Here is a 23,764-nt window from a genome sequence, read left to right as displayed (position 1 = left end):
GTTGGTGATAAGAAAGGCTATATTGTTTCCTTTGGGGATAACTAGTGCAGAAAAAAAGATTATTTGAGGTGGCATTCATTACTGATGGCGTGCTGCCCATGCTTGGAAGTGGTTTGGGATACAGCAATTGTATATAAATAGCACCAGTAAGAATGCAGAAAAGTCTCAAATGTGCTATTGCATAGCAAAGCCTAATATAAATAAACAATCATTAAAAATTGCTAACATAAAACAAGGGAATAATCTTTGCTTTCTCTTGTACTCCCACCCAATTAGAATAGTTGTCTTGATGAGACATTTGCACTATTGCAGTGAGAGATGCTATTCTGGGCATAATGCTGGTTTTGTTACAAGAGACTGCTTACATGGCATTGTTAGGCAATTGTGGTGGTAGTTAATACTTTGTTAGCCTGTACAAATATTATTAACAATCCATTTAAAAGAATCCATAAAAGATTTGGAATTCATTTTCCTTGGCTTTCTGATGGTGTTCAGTGAAAGCAGATGAGCTTTGTGAAGTGAGGCTGCGATTTGGGTGTGATTATTGCTCACAACTCTGTTATTGATTAGGGCATCGATCCTAAAAGTGGCAAAAACCTTTCCTAAGGCCATGTGAACTATTTATTGATGGGACTATTTCAAAAAGTCTTTTAATGAAAAGCTTGTGGTGGTGCACAAATTTCATCATTCTCCCTGTCTCGGTGAATAGCTAAACCTCAGTAAAGGAAGGTCTTAGTGGGTCATAATGCATTTCAAATTTCATTACTGTTGCTACTGCTAGTATGCTTGGCTGTCCTGCATGGAGATTTATTTATATCTTGGGTACCCTGGTTGGGGTGGCTTTGTTTGTGTAATACAGGAAAGAATATTGAGACTGTGTGCATTCATTTTGCCAGTGAGCTCTTAGAGCAGACAAGAGGTCACGTTCCATCCCAGACAGTAATGAGTTTTCACAGCAAAACGTGGCAGTGGTTGCAATGGGGAGGCCACAGGGAGAGAAAAGGAGAAGGAAGAATTGCATCAGGGTGATCTGAACCAGACCTTCATTGCGCAATTTTCTTTTGTACGTAAGGCATGAATACCTTCGCCTAGTATTCCAGGTGTTACATAGTTTATTTTATTCCCGATACTAAGCTTTACATTGCTTTCATTGATTGATGTATATTGCTCTTATTCTGCCCTGTGGAAGTATCGCTAGCTTTACTATTAGCATGAATATGAAGGAGCCTGTTAATAAATATCAGTGACAAGTTTTTCATGCCTCATTCAGGTACGAGAATCATGCTGGAGTCTGTCAGAGCTTCCTAGCTTTTAGGAGCTGGGATATTGTGTGAAAGTCCTACTGCTTCCTGAAACCTTCCTGTGTCTGCTGGAGATGGCTCAATTTACAGAACCATAAAGGTTGGAAAAGACCTCTAAGTTTATCTAGTCCAGCTGTCAATCCATCACCACCGTGTCCCTCATTGCCACATCTCCACAGTTCTTGGACACCTCCAGGGACAGTGACTCCATCACCTCCTTAGGCAACCTGTTCTAATATCTCACCACTCCTTTTTCTCAGAAATTTTTCCTACTGTTTTTCCTGAGCAGGACTTGAGCCAGTCAAGGAGCGAGCTGCCCATGTGATGGTCTGTCTGCAGTCCAGCATATTTGTCTTTGAAAGAACTCAGGGTGTTGCTTGTTCGAGGCAGGGCAGATTGCAGGCACATCTGTGATGGGACCGAGGGAACGGAGTGCACCGCTCCTGGCATTCCCACTAACCTGCACCTCTGGCCCTCTGCCTGCCCTCTGGCAGTCTTCAGAGCATTATTTGGCCGTGACCCTAAATATCCTTGTATCAGTGTCGTTCTGGTGCCACCAGCTGCTGAGCAAATGACTGAACGTCAGAAGTACAAATGGCAGAGGAGAGTATGGAATAGCTGTATTCTTCAGGGGAAGATGACCTACTTGATTGCATAGACCAAGAAAACCAATTTCTCTTTGAAAAGGTCTCCATCAGGAAAATTAGCCATTATCACAGTGAAATTACATCAGCACGATTTGGGACCTGTGGAAAGGATGCTCTTAAAACCAGCCTTGAGACATAAAGAGCCAAACACATGAGTAAAAACAAGATCCCCAAGCCTCCCCCATTTCAGGACAAAAAAACGGAGACTGTTTTCCTGATCTGCCTCAACTTTCAGAACTAAGATTATCTTCTGCCAGTGTGCATCATGGGAGACCCTTTATTCAGAGTATTTTTAATCAGATATAGGCTTATATAGTCAAGACTCTGTATTTCTTGAAAGCTTTTGTGAGGAAGGATATCAGCCTTAGCTCTTTCTTTCCCACACTATCAGCAATTTTCTCTTTTAGATACACAACTAATTTTACATTCCAACTATAGTATGTATCTATATGCACTCTAGGGGTTTCTATAGTAACCAGCCCTGTGCTATCTGCATACCTCTATGGATGGATTATACATCTACCATAAAAATATTTCTACTTGCATTTTGCTGCAGACTGTTAGCACGTGTTTTAAAAACATCTTGAGTAATACGAAACAGAAAGGCTGTCTCTTTTGGCTTTGTATTATTTAAGAAATCTGTTTGTTTATGTTTGGTTTTGTATGACCCCTGTCATCTTATTTCAGTATATCTCAATCTAAACCTTTTCAATGTCTATAAGAAGAGAATAACACTACAGACACCAAATAATCTGTATTATTTCTTGTGCAAGAAACTTGTGGTAAACCAAGGAACTGAGCTGTGGCTTCTGGACTCATTATTTGGTGCTCATTATCCTTAATTTCTCCTGGCATCTCACCAGATGGTTTGGGTAAAATTCTCTGTAGATAATCTCCTTTCCAGAAATCTCAGTTTTTATGCTACGTAAATGACCAAATTTCACCCTTTGCTCCTTTTGTTTTCAGTATTTAGGAACATGTATGTGGCAACAAATGACAAAAATTGCATCTAGAGCTCCAGATCTGGTTGTTTCCCAGTTTATGCTCCAAAGTCACTAAAAACTATTATTTTACAGAGGGCACAGAACTGAGATTGCAGAGCACATCCAGTTTTCTTCCATTTCTGCTTCTTTTTAAAAGCTTTAACTTCATTTTATTCATTCTGATTCCAGACCCAATGCATATATTCTTCCTTAGGACTGTATTGATTTCATTACAGTCATCCCAGCTGGATTTAGAAATGCTGTTTGAGGAGCTTTAATGCTTTTGCTTTGTTAGAGGTTAAAACTCAAACCTGGAAAGACACTGACTAATTAAAGTCAGTGGCAGTTAAGCAAGTGCTTAAATGCTTTGCTTGATAAGGATGCCACTGAGCATATTGAAGTGTTTCAATGAATTTTGAACCTGTAAAAGGAAAATACAGTTTTTACACTGGATATGTTAACTCATAACTCAACTGTTCTTTTGTAACAGTAGTTGATAGATAACTACGATTTAGAGGAGCAAGTGCTTAGGAGAATACAGCTCATAAAGCAGCAGGGATTAACTGAAAGGCTTTTTATTCACTTTTCCATTAGCGGGGTGTCAATATGATATTCTGTCTTTTTACATCTTCAGTTGGCCCTGAATTTACTTTAGTTGTATGGGGCTGCAATTTAGTGGTTGAACTCGACTGGGGAGGGATAATGAATTTCTTAAGGCTTAAGCTCTTGAGGCTCTTTCCTCTGCAGGATAACCGAAAAAACAACTTTTTATGTTTCCATTATTGACACTATGAAAACAAATGCCTTTCTTATGATATTTCTTTTCCCATAAGCTCCAAAGTCTGTAGAATTTTTAGGCTTGATAAAAGCACTCGCTATTTGTCAGGCTCACCCGCTGGCTGGAATATCCTAAAACAAATCTTTTTTTATAACACAAGCTCCTAAAGTGTGTATCTTCAGACCTGTGCCAATAGTGAGGAAGAGAGCAATGAGAGCATGAACCCCAGGACAATGCATAACATCAGCTTTGAAATAATTTCGAGCTCTGTACTGTGTTGCACCACTGACTAGACAGCAGCTTGTAATGGAGAGGCAGACAGCAAGTGAATCACCTTGGAAGAAAAGGTCTCCTGCAACAGTGCTGTTTGGGGCAGTGAGTGATCTGCCATGCTGGCTGGCACTAGTGAAGAGGAGAGGTGTGTGGATGTGTGGCTCTTAGAAGATTCTGGGCACATACATAATGCCCCATGTTGCAAGATGACATTTTTATATTTGAACCTTAAAATCTCTTTTCTAAGCAAAATGCAGAAATGGAGTGGCTAATGACTAGTTTCATGGAGCTTTTAATTTTTAATTGCTGTGCACTGCTTATCTGCAAAGACGAAGAGATTGACATTTGAAATACTTTGTGCTTTACTCAGATGCACTCTTTTGAAACATCTTCCTCAAAGTCATAGAGATATCAGAGAAGAGTTTGAGAGTGAACTAAAATGACATCAGAACAAAATAAGATTTTGGCTGAAGCTAATATGCTACAGTGAGTAGATGTTCTTATCAAGAAAGCATTGAGTCTGAGAGTAGAGCAGCATCCATTTGTGATGTGTAATTTCTGTGGAATAATGTCTGTCTGCTGGGTGGATCTGGCGCTCATCCGACCAGACGTGTCTGTCTTTGAAGCAATGCGGCTGAGAGCCCATCTGAATTAGGCAAGGAAATTATTTCCTCAGTCTTCTACTCTACCAAAGGGATTTGTGGACTGCAGGTTTGCTGTTGTGTGGGGTTTTTTTGGTGTTTTTTTTTTTTTTCTCCTTCTGTACAAACCTCATGACACAGCCTCCTGTTGAAATCCCATGCTTCAATAGACTTTTTAGGTCTATCCTAAGACTGAATAGACAAATGACTTCTCTACCCTTATGCTGCTCTGAAAAGACCTCATTAGGACACAGCCTGATAGCCAGGATGCAGAAGACATGTGTGATGCACAAGGCACGTGTTTGCATTCAGCCAAATTTTAATAGGCTGCTTAATCTCAGTAGTGGGAAATCAGGAGACTTCTTACAAGGATCTAGTGGCTCTGTAAGCCCAGCTCTCACTGATTGTTTGATGCAAATTACGAGACAGCTGAAGTGCTCTGGAGTGATGACAGCTGAGAATTTGCTGGTGGCTGTCCAAATTCCATAAACATTGCTGACAACCTGGGTCATGATGCAGGAGCAGAAGGCGGTGATAAGAGGAGAAGGGTGAAGCGCAGAAGTGGAGGTATCTTTACTCAGCTTCAAAATGCATGAAACAACTTGATCCTTGTTTCTTCTTTTTAATGTACTGTAGTGTAAGTACTGTGTTGCTCATAGTTTAGCTGCTGATTGCACCGACACTGGAGCTTACAGGGTGATCCTGCAGCTTAGACCTGCGACTATAATCATTATGCCCATTGGAAGAGAAATACGGCCTCTGCAGTGGATCTGAGGGAGAGAAAGAGATTTCTGACCTTGTAACTAATTGCATGGCAGATCTCATTTTTGGTTTGAATAGGGCATGCTCTCATTGATTTAAAAAAAAATATATATATATATATACATATAATATATTAGAGTATGACGTGGGTAAGAAACAGAGAATTAACTCTTTCATTGGTATCTCTTTCTATAAACCCGTCTCTGAAAATAGGCTGATGCCAAGCACGCCAAAAAAACTTCACGTTTAAATTCTAAGTGAGCACTAAAACTAGAGAGGGGAAAAGAGTGAGGTAAGGAGAACTTACAAATGCCCATAATGTTGACCAGGTTTCATCTAGCCAAATAGCCGGCTCTGGGTCATGGCCATTTAGGAGTGCTGAGAGGGAATATAAGAAAAAGAGTACTTTTCTCAGCTGCTTCAATTTACAGTTTTAAGTTCTTCGTACGGAAAGTTTGCATTCAAGATGTCATTTTCAATAAAACCGGTGCACTTTGCCCCCCCTTGGCTTTGTATAATCTCTTATTGAACCTGCTTATGTTTTGATATCCACAAAACTGTGGCAGCAAATTCCAAAGTACAGGTTAGTGTTTTCTTAAAAAGTACTTTAATTGGTTTTAAACCTGTGGACAAAATCAACTCTGCCTGTTTTAAAAATAATCTTTCTCTATTTTCCTTTCCTATCTGATACTGGATTTTAGGGTTTGCTTCTGTTCCACTCTCTTCACTCTCACGAATGTTGTCCCCACTAACTGATGGATTTTTGCTGATTCTTTTTTAAGTCATTGCTAAAATGATGTAGCTCAGATCACGGCCATCCTAGATAAGGCTTGCGCTTATTGTTTGGCTCTGCAGTTCAGAACTCTAGAGCCTAATTATAATAAAGGCAGAAAGTGCTTCAGTTGCTCATTTAGTATTCCACTTAACTTTCCAAAATCCAAGGCACAAAGGGATGAACTCTTATAACATCCTTGCCTCTTAAATTTGTTAGATTTTAGACCTCTGACTAGCAAGAGAATTGCAGTGTGTGCTACACTGTGGTGATGCTACTGGTGAATATCAGATAAGCTCTGCTAAAGAGCCCATCCCAGTGGTGGGACACTGGCTGCAAGTTCAGTATGTGGTAATGTGATGCAGATACGGGACCAGAGGGTTATTTGGTAGTCTGAAGGCTGCACCATGCTGGCTTGAAGGTGTTCTCTACAAGTGACCAGCAGGCTGGTTTCCAGATCCTTCAACAAGACAGGCAGCTGCTACAGCAAGAAGTTGTCTGTGTGCTTGTAGAGAAAGCTGCGGTCCCTGCAGTAGCACGTGAGTTTCTGCTTTGTGCATGTAGGATCCTGGATTCATTGCATCCTGTCAGTGTACGTACATACTACATTTCCACCTGACGTATGTATCTAGCTAAAAGAAACAGTTGTTTAAGTAAGCCTTACATTACAAGAGCATTTGCTGGGTAATGTTCACATCACAGCTATTAATACTTTGATGTTGATTTTTTTCATTGTAAGCTCTTACTCCATAGTTAAAGGAGGGGGAAGAACATTTGCAGAAGAATAACTGCGTAGCAAGTGGGATTGAGAAAGCCATTTTAGTTTAAATTTGTGGAGACTGGGAGAGAAAAATCTTTCTAAGTGAATTATTATAACTGTAAAACAACTGGTCATGCTTCCACTTGAGTCCTGTTATCAGAGGATTTTTTAATATAAGAAGAATAGTTTTTATCTAAAAGGGAAGTGTGATGGGTAGATCCTAATCAGTCACAGTATGAGAAGCCTTGATTAGATGCATTCTCAATGTAACAAAACCAATATAAAAAACACTTAAGGACACCAACACCATTATGATGAACAATGAGGCAATTTCTCCTGCTGTATTTTAAGTGTGTAGCTGTAACTTCAGAATTATTTTCTCTAACAGCACGCATATATCTGGGGTTGTTTGGGATTACTTTGTTTACAATAGTGTAAGATCAATTTTAAGTGTATGCTCTAAAGCCTGAATAATTTATTTTGTAGCCCATTAGAACAATTTGGAGGATCTAATTTTGCAGGCAGCTTTTCTGCCAAGAGAGTGAACTCACACGTGGCTGTGTCTCCCAGGGAGAAAGAGATTGACTGAATCTCTGCTCTTAGGGTGAGCCATCAGCGTTACTGCTTGACTCTGCTATTTAAATGCCTGTGAGCAGTTTGTCTTAAGCAAAACGAACCACTCCTTCCATAGCCGACTGCAAAGTCCAGGGCTTGCTAAGGACCCACTGTTTACGTTTTTATACTTGATACTTTAGAATTGAGGCACTGGCACATTGGATTGCCTCTTCCAGATTTCCACAGTCTGTCCTGGAACACAAACATAATTAAAATCTCAATTCAATCTCTAGTCTTAGGGCTATGAAACTATCCCAGTTTGGGCACTGGAATAAAAGATTTGACTAAAAAATGCAACATTTACTAGAAAAAAATGTTAAAAGATGCTGCATTCTGTTTCATTCACAGTTGCCTTGCTTGGGAGAGTGGAATATCATGAACAATTAGGCAAATAATATGTTAAACATTTCACAAAAGATTAAAAAATGTTGTCAGTGGCCTGTCATCTTTGGGGATTTTTTCTTCTTTTTTTTTTAATTCTTTTTGAATTAGCCTTGCAGTCTCCATGTAGTACCAATATAGAGTTGTATAAGATTGCCATTTCAAGCTGTAGTCTTTCACTAATCTTTTTGTTTCAACGTTTAGTGTGTGTTCTAAACATGACAACTATTTGCAAGGAAGACACCAGATATTCAGCCCTGGTAATGGTTTTGGTTTTGCTTAATTTTGTATCTCAGCAAATCCTGAAGGCTATCAAGACTTGTCATCTCTTCTTCTGCCTGTTTGATACCAGCAAGGATTGAGAGATGGAGTAGAGGAAGAAAAAGTGGAGGAAAAGGAACATCATAAGTAACTAAGCAAAATTATCCATAGTTTAATAGCTTCCTAGAGACAAAGATGAAGAAACCAAATCAGGCAGCAAAGAATCAATTATGACAGTTCTCTTCTGTTTGAGATACCTTGCATAAATAAACACGATCCCTCTGGTCCCTGGAATTGAAACTGAGAGTTACGCTTCTGTTCAGAGTAGGAGAAGCAGAAGGGAAGGGAGCCATTTGGAACCAGAAAATATTCTACTCTCATTGGAAAGGTTCCTGTGGATGTCTTGGTGGATCTTGAGTTCCCTTATTTGTTTCCTTAACCAGATGCTTGAGTGTTACTGTGTTTTTTGGCCCTAGACTTACAGGTGTGGCTCAGCCTTTGGCGGAAAGAGCAGTGTAGACCAACATCAAGGGCAGCCTCCATTTCCTAGGTAGTTGTATGGCAGCTCTGAGACTGTATTCAAGGACCACAAGAAAACATTCTGGTGTGGGAGAAGGAACAGGGCTGGAGTAATGTGCAGCAACCTTCAGTTGTGTGTGCTGCCGTTGTCTAAGAAGCACTTTGTGAAATCCATTAGAGCCAAATGGTTTAATGCTCAAAGGATCCCTTTGTACCTGTTAGATTTTGGTTAGTTGACATAAGGAAAAAGTATGTGTTCCCTCTTCAAAAATAGAAAGATAATGAGCTGATAGAGAGCCTGTTACATATTAGAGTACCTCTGAATCAAGGATAGCATAGTGAGATGCTCCTGCTGACAAGCTGACCTGAAATATTCAGCCCTGATGTAAATGGGACAGCCACAATTGCAGTGTTCTACATCAAACATCTGGTTTTGTGAAGTGTTGTATTGCCAATGGTTGCTCTGTTTTGCAGCCAGAAATGACTGTGGAAGGAGATGGAGCTGGAATCTGATGTCCTAAGGGAAATGTCATCTTTGGTGCTATGTGTTGTACATCATAAAGAACCTAGTGGTGGAGGAACAGGAAGCATGTCTTGACCCACATCCCAAAACACAAGCAGGAGTTGTAGGCACCTGTATTACTTGAAGCATGTAGCAACACAGAGAATGTGAAAAGGAATGAAATAAGCTGCCTTTTATTGGTGCTACTGAATTACTTTGCAAGAAAGAACTGGCATTAATAGCTAAGTGCAGTGCAGGTAGATGCCTCTACTGCTGCTAGGCTTTTGCACTCATTAGTTCTGATTGCAGATTTGTGTGTCCTTACTATGCCTGTGTCTTGGAGGCTGATGTTGAGGCAGGACCTTAAGCAGGATGTGAGTAGAGGCAGAAGTGTGGTCACAGTCACTGTCATGTTCCTTGGCCAGCTTGACACTATTCTCGACAGTGAATTTCAGTGCTCTGATTATTCTGGTTTTAGCTTGGGCCTCTGCCCAATAGGTATTATTTTACTGTCTTTCAGTGCTTTAGTCCCTTTTTTAGAGCATTTATGCCTTCTTTTTTCCAATTTTTCCTTGGCCTAGGGTGATAACTTTTGTTTACATGTTTTCAGGTACTCCAGACAATTTTCTATGGGTTATCTTCCTTCAGTATTTTTCCTACTCCCATCTCCTGGTTAGTCATTTTAGACCACTGTAAATAACACAATGCATAAGTGGGCAGTGAGGAAAGGTACTTCAGTGTATGTGGTCATTGCAGGTACTGTCCCTCCTTGGTGCTTACCAAGGGCACGTTGCACTGACTTGAATGTTGCGATATGGGATGCATATATATGAAAAGACAACTTAATCAGATGTTGTGAGACCACGTATCTTGGTCTGCTTTCTCTCAGTGGAGACATTCAGGTTGATGCAGGTGAGGTGCGTTGCAATGAAGTACAGTTTTGCTTCTTAGGTCTGAACAAAAACAGTCTTGTTTGCAACTCGGGTAGAGCCACCGTTCTTGTCTCCTCCTGAGAGGGAATTCAGTATCACACAGAGGCAACCTTAGCAATTAGCACTAAGAAATTGCTTTGGCTTTTGGGTTTCTCTTCTGTGTTTCATTTCAGAGGCTTAGCTCTGCCCCAGGATTAGCTTGTCTTTTTCCTCTTCTGGTTCAGGAGTTGCCTTATGTTCATCCATTTTATGCAGACATTTAATTGATATGCTCCTATGTGTGGCTTACTACTCTATGAATGCAATTTTTTCCCCTAACCTTTAATTGATTTGGATAATAAAGTGCAATTATAAAGCTCAATAAAAATTGGTTATTTTAAAGGGAAGGTAGGAAAGAAAGAAATGGAAGTGATGCGCTGCTGTGTGACTGTATAATAATGCAAAATCCCCTTTGGTTTAATTCTATTTAATTGCTCAACTTTACTCAGTTTGTTACTATTGTGCAGACTTTATCTCAATTATAAGCAGCAGGCTTATAATTGTTTGCATTTTTAAAAGTTCCTTGTGTATATAATAATTGTAAATTTGATGTTTTTGTGGTGGTGACTGCCTTTGCTGCCATGCTCCCTTCTCCTTGCTCACATTCCAGAAGAGCGTGTACTACTGCTTCCCTTTAAGATTTTTCCTAAACCAGTGAAGTCCTCATCTCATCTGAAATTTGGGTCATTTTTTGAGTGTATTATCTTACTGATAAATTTCCTCTTTATAAAACGTTTTACTTTGTCTGCTTTGTCTACTTTGGGCTGAAAGTGCTGTAACTAAAGATCATTCTTAGGCATGGCTGCTGGGTTTACTCCAGTGGAGCTGTATTGATTCACTGCTGTATTGATCCACTGCTGTATTGATAAGGATTCATATCTGGGGTTACTTTGATACAATAACTGAGCTTTTTTTTTCTCTTTATTTTTCCAGCTGGGGGGCTGTGGAATCCTTGGAGTGGGCATCTGGCTGGCAGTTACTCAAGGGAACTTTGCTACCCTCTCTTCATCTTTCCCATCACTGTCAGCTGCCAATCTGCTGATTGTCACAGGAACTTTTGTCATGATCATTGGCTTCGTGGGCTGCATAGGTGCCATCAAAGAAAACAAGTGCCTCCTGCTGAGTGTAAGTATTAAGCTGCTATGCTGTTGTAGTGCTTGCTGTTTTAAGGTGCTGGTGCTATTCCTATGCATGTTACGGTATCCTGTATTTCAACAGAGGTTGTCCGTTTGATGTGTAAGAGAGGGGTTGCTGCATCATTTGTGACTATGCTTTTAGCCTATCTTTGGAGGATGAGACCTGCATGAAGGGAAGGGTTAGTGGTTGTGTGGGTTTCCTTGAACTCTTCAGAGAGGAAGGAGAGATTTGTGAAGACATACTTTGCAGTATACCCTTGAACTGTTGTTTACTCAGCTTTGGAAGCTATGTCTTCTTAACATCTGCTTTAATGGGACTGATGATGTGAAGTCCTGGGCAGAATTTTAACTGTAGGCAGGAAACACTGTGAAGAGAAAACTGATTTTGGTTTAAACTGGAAATGAAGTCCTTTAGACTTGGCAGTGTTCATTTTGCCAATTGTTAACTCTCCAAAGATTGAGATGTCAGGAAGTAAAGTTGCCAACATAAGGAGATTTCACATATATAAGGTACCAGCTGTCCATAATTTAGCAGAGGCTTGAGCCATACAACTAGTGCATTTTATCGAATATTATTTGATGCCACTCAATGCTGGACTGACTTTACAGTAGAGAGGGTTTGTTGTAGTTGATGTTAGTGTTAACTTTCGGTCCTGCTGAATTGAAGACTGAAATGGCATTGCTGCTGAAGTCTTGTACTTCACAGTGAGGTCCATCAAACCTTGTAGTAAAGTGAAGCTGGGGTTTCATTTACTGAGCTGGCAATTCCACTGTAAAAAGGCTGTTCATCACCTTATTTCACACAGATCAGGATCTGTCAGTCCTCAGTACTGCGAGAGTTTCTGATGATATATTGTCCCTCACTAACCTTTTTGGCATAGGTGAAGTCTCCCAGGATCACTTGTCCTTGCTGCAGCTAGAGTGAATCTACTCCGTCAACTAGATTTGCATCCTTTTGGAGAGATGCAGCTGTTAAGGCTTCTTGCTCCTCCGAACACATACAGCAAAATACTTTGGCTCTAATACCCTTCAGTGCTTGATTGCACTTTGTTGTACTTGGTGGATCAAGTTAGATAAAAGAATAGAATCAATTTATTTTAGAAACTCTTCATATGGGAGAGCTGGGAAACTTGAGTTAATTTGGTACCATCACTTACCTGTTTCTCTGTCTAGCTATTCTGTGTGACTTCTATTTTACTTCACTTTCTTCGCTTTGGAAGTGTGTTCCCTTAGATCTGATATGTAGCTGCTGTATAGAATCATAGAATCACCAAATGGCTTGGGTTGGAGGTGACCTGAAAGATCACCTAGTTCCAGCCCCCTGCCATAGTCAGGATTGCCATTCACTAGATTGGGTTGCTCAGAGTCCCAGCCAACCTGGCCTAGAATGCTTCCAGGGATAAAGCATACACAGCTTCTCTGAGAAACCACTTCCAGTGCCTCACCACCCTCTGAGTAAACAATTTCTCCCTTATACCTAATCTGAATGGTACCCTCTTCAGATTAAAGCCATTATCCCTGGTCCTGTCACAACACATCCTGATAAAGAGTCCCTTCCCATTTTTCCTGTAGGCCCCCGTTAGGTACTGAAAAGCTGCTGTAAGGTTTCCCTGGAACATTCTCCTCTCCAAGCTGAACAATGCCAGCTCTCTCCGCCTGTCTTCATGGAGGAGGTACTCTAGCCCTGTGAACATTTTAGTCATCTCCTCTGGACCCACTTCCGAGCATGACAGCAACTCATGAGTAAATTGTCTTGCTCATGCATGATGTTTCTGCCATATCTTCTTATGCGTTATTTGGTTTAGCTAACTTTTCTTAACTTAGAAACTATTTTTTCCTAAGTGTTACTTCTATCTGTAAACAGGAGCTTTGATAGTACTTTGACAGAGGAATTGAAGTCCGGCCACACAGATATGTTTAAGTTGGGCTGATGGAAGCTATTTGACAGTATAGGTAGTACATTCTGTTGTGCTACTCACCAGATAGTGTATTTGATTCTCTTAATATCTTCCCGCTCATTAGCATTTGGCCAGCCCCAGCAACCGACCAAGTAAAGAGGCAAGTGCTAAACAAACTTGTGGAACTGGAATGGACAGGAGTGATACAAGGTCTGCAGCCAGTTTAAATAGATCCATGGTGGGCTTATAAACAGTAAAAAAAAAGCTGTTAACTAAGTATCAGTATGCAAGCAAGAAGTAAAAGGTAGGAAGTTGTGTCATTAGTATCTTTCATTACTCTATATGCAATGGTCTGATGAAGCTCATCCAGGCTGGAGGTGTTCCCCAGGATGCTATCATGCTGGAGTGGCAAATACTCTTGTTATCACCTATGTATGTGAGATAAAACGTTGCTCCACTGAGCAGAGATTTCTGTGCATGTCTGAAGGAGCAGCAGGTTTCATTGCCCTCCTTCTGTCCTCTACTGGTGAGTGTGAGGGAAAGACAGGAATATTCACTATGGATGCAGACATAAATAAAGATTATGTGAATGTCATCTGATATTCCATATGCTCTGTCCATCCTGCCTGTCACCTCCTGCTCTGAAATCATGCCCTTGAGATCTTGAAGACTCTTATGACACTACAAGCATATGAATTATATGGACACACCTGGTTTAGCCAAGTACAGTTTGGACCTCCACTTGCTGTTGTCTCCTGTAGCACACCCTGTCCTAATGACAGGATTGAAAAGGCAGTTCTCCCCTGCAATGGAAGCATCTCTTGTTTAGCTTTCTAAAAGCAGAAGAAAGAGGAAAAAGACGGTGCAGCCTCAGGTTGCTGCTGGTGTTTGGATAGGTGGTTTGGAGGAAGTAGGTAGAAGTATAGCCAGAGGAATGGAGTGTATTAAAATGGGTGTATTAAAATGGGCTGAGGGTGGAGCAAGGGAAGGATACTACCAGCACAGTTCACCTGCATTGGAGCAGCAGAAGCTTTTGCAGTGTTGAAGATAGCTGGATTTGTGTGTATACGATGTTGCCTTATGAATAGTGCTTCTGGTTGATGATGTGATAAGGGGTTAGATTTACTTAAGGAGCCTGCTTGGGTAAACCAGAAATGAGCTGTTTCAAAGAGACATTTCAATTTATCTGTATTTCATACAGGAAGTTACAGAGCAGAGAAGACTCTAGTCCTCTACCTTTGTGTTCTCTAACATTCCCATTAGGTTGTCAGTGCAAACCTTTAAGCTCTTTGGTATGAGGCTGTTGTGATGTTAAGTATAAATGATAATAATTGCGTACCTCTGGAACTGCCAGTGATTTTGAAAGGAAGGAAGACAAATAAAATGTTTCAAGTAGCAGAGGACAAACAGAGAAGGGAGGTCAAAAACAGCAGTAGAATTTAATTTGTAAATGAGATTTTTGCATAGCTGCGTGTAATGAACTTCAGGAATGAACTGCGTTAACTCTGTGAATAAAGTGTTTAGATAACCTAAAGCTTCACAGTTTTACTGACTTGAAAAGACTAATCTAGTGTCCACCAAGTAAGGAGCTGGCAGATATCTTTATTCAGTGACACTGTACAGCTGGGGACAATGCCTCCTTAATCTTTTAAGAAACAGGCCCATTCCTATCTTTCTGCATTCAGAGGAATGGAATAATATGAAAATCTAAAATGGAGCATGAAAGAAAAATGAGACGGAAACATCAACCATCCTACGCATTCTGAAAAAAAGTATGCAGATGAGATGAATTGCACAGCTGTCATTCTAAGATCTCACTAAACAAAGAATAGGTATTTACAATCATTTTTATTTGCTCCAGCTACAGCGTGAAGGAAGATAAACTTTTCCATCATTAAATTTCCCTAGGGAAATCAAAGCAACTAGTATTTCTTGAAATAAGTATACAACCTGGCATATATAATCTTGCATCTGAAAGCAGGTGCAAGTTGATGAGGGAAGCAGGAGAACAATGCTTTCTTGCTTCAGTACGATTTCTTTGACTTCTCTGCTATTCTGGTTGCTCAATATCATATTAACAGCAGTGTCTGTGCTAAAAAAATCTTCTGTAATTAGAAAATGGCAGCTTTGTTCTGACAGGTTGGGTCACTGCCCTGAATAGAAGACAGCTAATGAGCTAAGAGTCTGACTTGAGCAAGAAAGATTATTGACTTCATGGATCTTTTTCATAACTATCTGATCACTCCCTACAGTATCATCTAGCTATGCTGCAAATCTCTATAGGATATTCTGAAAAAAAAAAAAAAAAGTGGGGAATTCGCTGTTATTTCCTCCTCCATTGCAAATGGCTTACAGTTCCAGTGTCTGTCAGAGCCATTAGCCTTATCTTTCATCTTTGGGAATTTTGTCAAAAACTTGCAGTGTGTGTACTTGAATGTCATTGTAATGCATATGCTTTTCAGCTGAGGTCAAGTCCTTGCAGAAGACAGGGCACCAGCTCACTGTGCCACTCTTGTGCAATTGGTTATGATGATTTGATCATAGAACTGACATCCCTTTTAGGCAGTCACTGCATGTAAATGTGCCTGTGCTGTTGCTCTATGCTAGAGAAGTTCATGCCTGATTAAGTACTGTTTTCTCTTTCATGCTCAATTGTTGACTCCACTGATTTTTAAGTATCTGTGTAAAGGTTGTCTTTTAGGTTAACTGCTTAAAGTTCTGTCCTGCATACATGTATTGTTCTCTCTTTCATATGCAGTCTACGCCAGTGGGCAAAAAGGAAAAGGTCACCGTGGATAGCCCAGGTTAAAAAAAAACCCAACTCCAGATGTTAAATCATGATGGATCACGTTATTCATGATCTGTATTACAGTATCGCCTGCAGGCAGCCCAAGAGATGAGTCAGTTGTATGTGCATTCTGAATGAACTCCTGGTAAGAAGCAGTCCCTGCCCAGTGGAGCTTACCATCTAAATAGATAAGACAAATGGACAGTGTTATTACCCTCATTAGACAGATGGGGAGCTGCAGCACAGTGAAACCGAGCATCTTGCACAGATTGCACCAGGAGACTGGGGTACAGCTATGAAGCAAACCCAGATTGTGTAAATCACAACTCAGTGCTTGTGTTGTCTTTTCCTGATGTCAGTAGAACATGTCCAGCTGTTCTGTGTTCTACAATGACCTTTAGCAAGTATTTAATCCATGTTTCCATAATAGTAATGATAACTTGGATTTTTTTCTTCACATGTATTATGCCTAAATAATAAATAAATGTTCCAAAGCAAAGTTATCTCTCAATTTATGTCCTTTTGAAAGTGCCCAGTCGGTACATTTAGCTGGTTTCTAAGTCAATTACCCTAATTGCAACATTATTTTCAGTTAAGTGGGAAACAGGAGATTTAGAGAAGCTGCCAGAAAGGGCAAGTGAACGTTGTGTCATGCAAAATTTTTGAAAACTGGAACTTACTTTTGGGCCAGGAAATTGTGTCTGTCTGGTTGTGAGAGCTCATGCGTATAGATATGTTTGAAGACTCTTTTGTTGTGAATAACAGCCCATGTTGTTAGATTGGTGGGTGGTATGATTCATAGGCAGTTGCATCCTGTTTTTTTTGTGCCACTGTTTTGTTACTGTTTTTCACCCCAGGATTTGGTACAAGGAACATGTTCTACTCCCAGTTGGCATGAGCACAGTGGGCAATGCGCCTATCAAAAAAGGTAGAGAGTCTGCTTGTGTAGATATTAAGGTCTAAAAAGGCTTTTAGTATATGTAGGTGATTCTTTGCCACATAGTACAGGAGTATCTTAGAATGGGGAAGGGACTTGAAATAGACAAAACGCTGACTTGCTCTCTGATGGCCCAAAGTAGTCACCGTTCTTGTGAAGTGCCAACAGTGGGCATGTATCAAATCAAGGATCAGATAAGAATGAAGATGGCTTAGCCATGCCCTGTTTCCCCTTATTCCTGATTAAGCCTATTTTTTGTTTTGTTTGGAGTTTTGTTTCCGCTATAAAAGCTGAAAGAATGATTAGTGACAAGGGGAAAGAAAATAATCATTAACAGACTGCTCTGTATGCTCAGCTCTATTTAAGTGAGGACTTCATGTTAGTAAGTGAGGAGTTCATCACACTTGCTAGTGTGAATAAGATCAGAATTAAACCTTGGTGTTAGGTGAGCCTGGCTGTGGAAAATGCTGATAGTCTGTATCTGAATGACTATCCAGACATCAAAAGCCTTTTATTTCTGGAATAGTCCTAGAGGAAAATGAGTGCCCGTGATGTTTTCTACTGTGCTGTTGAGAGTTTTCTGAAGTTCAGCCAGCTCATCTGTAAGTGAAATAGCAATAAAGAAAATGAGGAAAAAGTTAATGAGTGAGAAGAAAAGACAACTAAAACCCCTACTGTTTTCAATAGTATTACTGGATCCAATCAGCGAGCTGACAGCTGAAACTCTATTGGTGATAGGGAATTTATTTCAGAACAACTAAATGGGAAAGAAATAGCCCATGAATGACTTCATCTCAATAATTTTATGCTACAGAACAAACAGTAGATTCTCACTCCAGCTTAGCACATCAGCTTATGTTATTTCAGTGATCTGAGTAGAAAAATCAGGAGAATTGTGGCTGCAGACACAGCAGCAAGTGATGCAAAGATCAGAAAGGCAGAAGGACACACAGTTATGTGCCTGATTATATGTTGTGTGTAACACTTCTTTGGTAGCACTGCATTGCATGTAAAGATGCTTCCTTGCTGCCTCTTTAAACTGTAAGTAGTGAGAATCAAACTTTGGTAGTCTGGTTCTTTCCTTTGTTATTAAGCATTTAGATCTGTGAGGCAAAACTGGAACAAATTGCCCAGAGAAGCTGTGGCTGCCCTGACTCTGGAGGCATTCAAGGATGGATAGGGCCCTGGGCAGTGTGATTTACTGAGTGACAGCCCTGCCCACAGCAGGCGGGTTAGAACTAGTTAATAATTAAGATCCCTTCCAACCCAAGCCGTTCTATCATTCTTTGATAAGTTTTTAATGACTTCTGCTTGTCTGATACCGAAACTTAGGATTGGATGAGTCCTTCTCTTCCTTTTCCTTTCTTCATTTCTGGTAGTAGCTAAGCAAAATACCTGGGGGCAGAGGACAGAAAGAACAAAGATGGTTTCCTTCCCTTTTTCTTTTAGGCCAACTCAGGCTCAAATATGTAGAACAAGCTTACGTCGTAAGATCATGCTTGTATAATGCAGACTGATATATGCCACTAGCACACAGTACGTTTCAAGTCCTTCACTTCTCTTATGTGGTGCCGGGATGCTGCTTTATGGCAGACAGACAAAGTAACGGTGCCATGAGCAGGAGTCAGCAGAGCTGTACTAGATTGTAACAGGTGAAGGTTCAAGCTGTTTGTCTAAATGGCCATCAGTGTTTCAGAGTTCCCAGCGCCTGGCTGACTGACCCAGTGGTGCTAACATTAGCCTCTAAACAGTCTGCGTGGGCTCAAGATCCCCCATCGCTTAGAAAGCCCCCTTAGCCTGTCTTTTTAGTCCAGGCATTGAAGCAACTCTTATGTGCTAGAGTTTAATGAAAATAAACCTGGATCAGAGCCTTTTTCAGAATGAGACCTTGAGAGCAAGCCTCGTTTTATCCTGCTGCTGTCTGTAAGGATTTGAGGCAGCCCACAGCTACATTAGTGCATATCAGATTGCCAGGATAATTATGTAACCCAGTGAACCTCATAGAGGAAGAGCAGAGCATGAGACTACATTGTGCTTGGATCTCTGGAAAATACTTTAGAGTAAACTTTTTCTATCAAGGCTTGCATCTTCAGACAGATAAAGCCATGCACTAATTGTCTGACTTATAAAATGAAGTTCTGCTGATTTTTGTGGGATTTTGCACTGATCTAGGGTCACGTGTGAGATCTGTTAGACAGCAGGACTTTACCATTTCAGAAGCAAAAGATAGATGAGCTGTATGCTCCTCACCAGCTCAGACATTTGTTTCACTTCTGAGCATGAAGTATGATGTTATTTTTTTTTTTTCCTAACAGTGTGGTCATCTCCTCAGATGAAGCCATAGGTTTAAAGAAGCAACGTGTGAGCTTACGTTCCCAATCATTCGCTATTTTAGCCACTTTAGCACTGCTTTCTGAAGAGCATAACTGGCTTTTCTCTTTATGGATTTGAATTACATTAAATTCAGAAACATCTAACTCTGGAGGTAGAGAAATGGAAGCTAGTTGGCACAAGTCATTGATGGCTACCCAAGAACGGCTTCTTTGATTCTAGAGACATGTTGGTTCTCCAGGAGGAGAATGTATGGAGTGAAATTAAGTAAACCACGCTGATTTGCTGTTCATTTTATTTTAAGCTGTTGCAAAACTGACCTGTACACATCTGAAGCAGCAATATAGTACATGTAGTACGTGTCTGTGTAGTACAGCTGGGAACTGTGGACTGGGTGGAAAACCAGTGGTATAATTTAAATACAAACAAAATGCTCTGACTTGTCCTTTTTACTCAGCTCAGCCATGTGCTTACCAGCATTTCCTTCACTTGCAGTGCAGTTTTGACTCTAGAAAGAAGAGACATCTTATTCTTATAGTCAGCAGATGTAATCCCATTGCAAGTTTAACTCAAGATTTCCAAATGCGTAAGGGGCAACCTGCAGAATTTCAGTTTTGTTGTTTTGTTTTGGTTTTTTTTCCCCTTCAGGTCATGCTAAGTCCCCAAGCAGCCCACTCATGTCACTTACCCTGATCATCCTGAGGGCACATCTATCAGCGTGCCCAGCAGCTGAGGATGGCCAGATGTTCAGTGAACATGGATGTGAAGCCAGCCCTGCATGTTTGCTTGCTCTTCAGGCAGAGTGATGAGGAGCAGTCACTGCTGCTCTCCTCCTCTCAGGGGCTCTGAGCTGGCCAATTGCCTGTCATGCTGCAACTTCAGATGACAAGAAATATCCTGGGGAAGGTAGTTTCAGGCAGAAGCTACATTTACTAAGTACAGAGGTGATATTAAGTCTGAGTAAAAGGTGTAAATTTAGACACTAATTCACTTTGTATGTCTTTGCCATAGGGGAAGAATACTGAATTAATACCAAGACAGAGTCTTTTAGTTGTATTTTCCATTAGCTGTGTCAGTTGGACTCAAGTAATTGCTGGGCTATTAATGAAGTAGCACAGGGTCTTGAGAGAGCCAGTCTGATCTTTCAGTTTTTCTTAAGTTGTGTCTTAGTTTACAGGTAGGCTGAGTTTCCATCTTGACTAGGATTAAGGTAGACATCAGATCACATTATGCCTTCGCATTACTTCTACGGGAGAGTTGAAACAACCCTTAAAGAGAGTCAGAGGCCCACAAGACCCTTATTTACGTTAAGAAATAATTTGTGGCTGTGTTAAGCGGGCTTGTACCCACTACTTTTCTGATGTGCCAGTGACAGCTAGCTAATATTTGGTGACAAGTCTTTAATTTAGAACCAGTTTTTGGAAAAGATGGGAAATGACTAGAAATAGTATGGGAATGTAGAGTCTCTCAGCTCTCATGAGTGCTGTAAGACTCGATGATTCCAACTGAAAGCAGTAATGAGAGTAAAATGAAATGATGATAATGTGCACTAACACTGCATATGTTGTATATCTTCCCATAAATAGTTACTCTAGACTTCTTTGAGACTTATTCATCAGCAGGAATATCTGCACATTCATAAAAAATACAGTCCGAACATAAACAGAGCTGTGTTATATATCCACCAGGCATAATGCATGCAAAACTTTGTCGCAATCAAGATGAATTAACTGTTAAGGCTTTTAGAGAATAATAGCTGATGAGCCAAATTTAAATGCGTGCCGTTTTCATAATGGAATTTCTGTTCATAAGTCTGCTTTTACACATTACTGCTTTATTACGGTTTATGAGCAAACTTAGCATTTTTTATACTGGAAAAAAAAATGAAATGATCATGGGGCTAAAGAGATTTACTTCTAAGAAAGTATTAGAAGCCAGATGTGCACAGCATGGCTAAGAGAGGGCTTGGATGTATGAAATGTTCAAGGAGTCTAAATACTGTTGGCAGAAGGAAAGTACGGCACTACAAGAGGTCATAAATGGGAGCAATAGTATGGAACTAACAAAAGGAGAATTTAAACTGAACATCAGCAAAAACTTTGGTACTAAGATGTGAAATCTGCTGTGGTGGAAACAAGGGGATGCAAGTTGCCCTTTCTCTTTGTTGTGAAGTTCATATGATGGAGCAATACAGTGGGATTTTCTTGACTGTAATGCCAGTTGATACTACTCTCTTGGCTCTGTCCTATCATTCCTTATTCCTTGCCCTGACTTTTTTTTGTATGAGTATTCCAGGCTGCAGGAGAAGTCATTTCTAGGTTGTCAATACAATTGACACTTTTTCTTCTGTTCTTTCCTCTTTTCTCAGTTTATTGTGGAAGAAGACAGGAGGTCAGAAGGTTTTGTTAATGCCAACTGTAGAAGTGCAGCAGCTTCCCTTGGCCTCCTAGATGTTATTTCAGTTATAGAGAATATAATCTATGATAAGATAAAGGAAAAATTACAGAGCATATTAAATTCAAGCTAAATTCTTCGTTTTCCAGTAGGTTGGTAAATTATGGCTGCTATAAAATCCATGAAGTTCATTTGGCTTTAATGGATCTCTGAATTTGTAGATAAAGGTTTGATTTGTGTTTGTTTATTCAAAAAAGCGAGATACTATTTACACCTTCAGCACTGAAAATAAAATGATGTCCCTGCAGAGAAGGTTATATGTGGAACGCAATGTAATTTTTGGTAGTACATCTGTTTGTATCGAAACATAATCCAAAAATCAATTGAGGCAAGAAGGAAAGCAGCCCTTCTTTTTGGCTGATAACCTCAGCCTACAGCTGAGTAATATCATCTGATAATCTTCCTTTTAAACTCGGAAATAAAGGGCCTTCTCCTTTTCATCAGGGCAGTAGGGATCTTTCAAGTGGGCAGAGAGCCTGTGCTTTAATATCTGCTGTTGTTTAAAATCATGGTAAAAAGATAAATGTAACAATTGTGTGGCCGTGGGCTCTTTTAAGCCTCAGAGGACATTGCCAACCTTTGTGCTCCTGTGATTTTAGGAGACTGTCTTCTAGTTACTGGAGCTGTGCTGATCTCTCATACGAAACTTAGATCTGTGCATATTAGGACCAGGCAAACAAAATCTTTCTCAGGCCATCAATTCAGAGCTGTCTTGGAAGACCAGCAAGTTGGGCCCAATATGAATGCTCTGTAATTTCTACTACCTGAGATGCTTCTTAATTAGGAAGTCAAATGCAATATCAGAATTAAAGCTGATCAAATGAGAACTTAGTAATCAAGCCAAATTAAGTAGCAAATAGCTTGGCTATGACTGCATCAAACTTGCAGCTGCTGCAATAAAGGCAAAATTGCCTGTAAATATATATATTATGTCTTTTGTATTTATATATATGTGTGTATATATATATATATATATATATATATATATTTCCCTCTTCATTCTGAGAGCTGCTTCAGGCCAACATCACATAGCTTGCTGGAGATTAACAGCATTGGCAGTGCATAATGGAACACAGCAGAAGCTGACTGCTGAATTATTTGTCCAGTTTCTTAGATAGGCTGTGCTGATTTACAGGCTGTTTGGCCTAAACAAATTATTTGCTAAGCCATGAATCTTTAAACTGTTTTGGAACATGTCACTATTCCAGAGAGACTACTGGCTTTTGGGTTTTCTTAACATGAGGGCCGTTCTGAAAGTAATGCCCCTATTTGATTACGTTGGCCCATGATGTCAGAGGTGGATGTTGGTGGTACATCAGTAGAGGTTTCAGTAGAGGTTGAACCTTCCCACCAATATTCCATTACGTTTTGCTGCTGTGTGACAGATGGCAGCAGAGGGACAGTCTGACAGAATGGCATCAGACATGGAAGCAAACGAAGTAAAGGTGGGGAGTTGAATTCCTGCATATGGAAAACCATGGCACCATTAACATTCATTAACCCTTGTTGAACATTTATGGAGATGAAACAGTGGATGTGAGCATGCTGAGGTGGTGGATCATGCATTTCGACAGTGGTGTCAGCAACAGTCAGTCATCTCCATTGGTGCAGATTTTTATGAGGGCCATATGCAGGATCCTTGCTGGTGAAAAGACACAGCCGTAAAGGTGGTGATGATGGAAAACAGTGTTTTGTAGCTGAGAATTTGCTCTATAAAAAAGTATTATTGTGTTCTTTCTATCTGTTCTAATTTCCATTGAAATAAATAGGAGGAATTACTTTTGGAGTGATGTATGATGATGAAATAAATAGGAGGAATTATTTTTGGAGTGATGTATGTATTTTCCTGCCGTTTGTCAAAAAGGATCTGATTAATACTTAGTAAGAAACTTCGGTCTCTTTATATTTAGCTAAGTGGGAAGAGGGTCTGGTACCCTGACATCTTACTGCCTCCTTGTCTGACAAAAATTTCCATCACACTACCGGCATTACTTCTGGGGTCAGGCTAAACAGAGCTGTCTTGATTTCATCATCAGTTGTAATGGTTTTATCTC

The 23,764-nt window shown here is 40.2% G+C and overlaps 1 protein-coding gene across 9 annotated transcripts in view; it reads left to right on the top strand.

The window, feature by feature from the left end:
- The window catches only part of TSPAN4 (tetraspanin 4), a 396,192-nt gene that overhangs the window by 319,110 nt on the left and 53,318 nt on the right, over positions 1 to 23,764 (top strand). For all 9 annotated transcript variants that reach the window (XM_085224349.1, XM_085224346.1, XM_085224350.1 and 6 more), the window contains one exon: positions 11,100 to 11,291. In XM_085224349.1, coding sequence (XP_085080475.1) covers positions 11,100 to 11,291 — 192 coding nt within the window. The remainder of the gene's footprint in view (positions 1 to 11,099; positions 11,292 to 23,764) is intronic.

Source organism: Meleagris gallopavo, chromosome 5 (genome assembly GCF_905368555.1).
Source record: "Meleagris gallopavo chromosome 5, MGAL_WU_HG_1.1, whole genome shotgun sequence".
Taxonomy (NCBI): Eukaryota; Metazoa; Chordata; class Aves; order Galliformes; family Phasianidae; genus Meleagris; species Meleagris gallopavo.
This window is presented reverse-complemented; position numbering and strand designations above follow the sequence as displayed.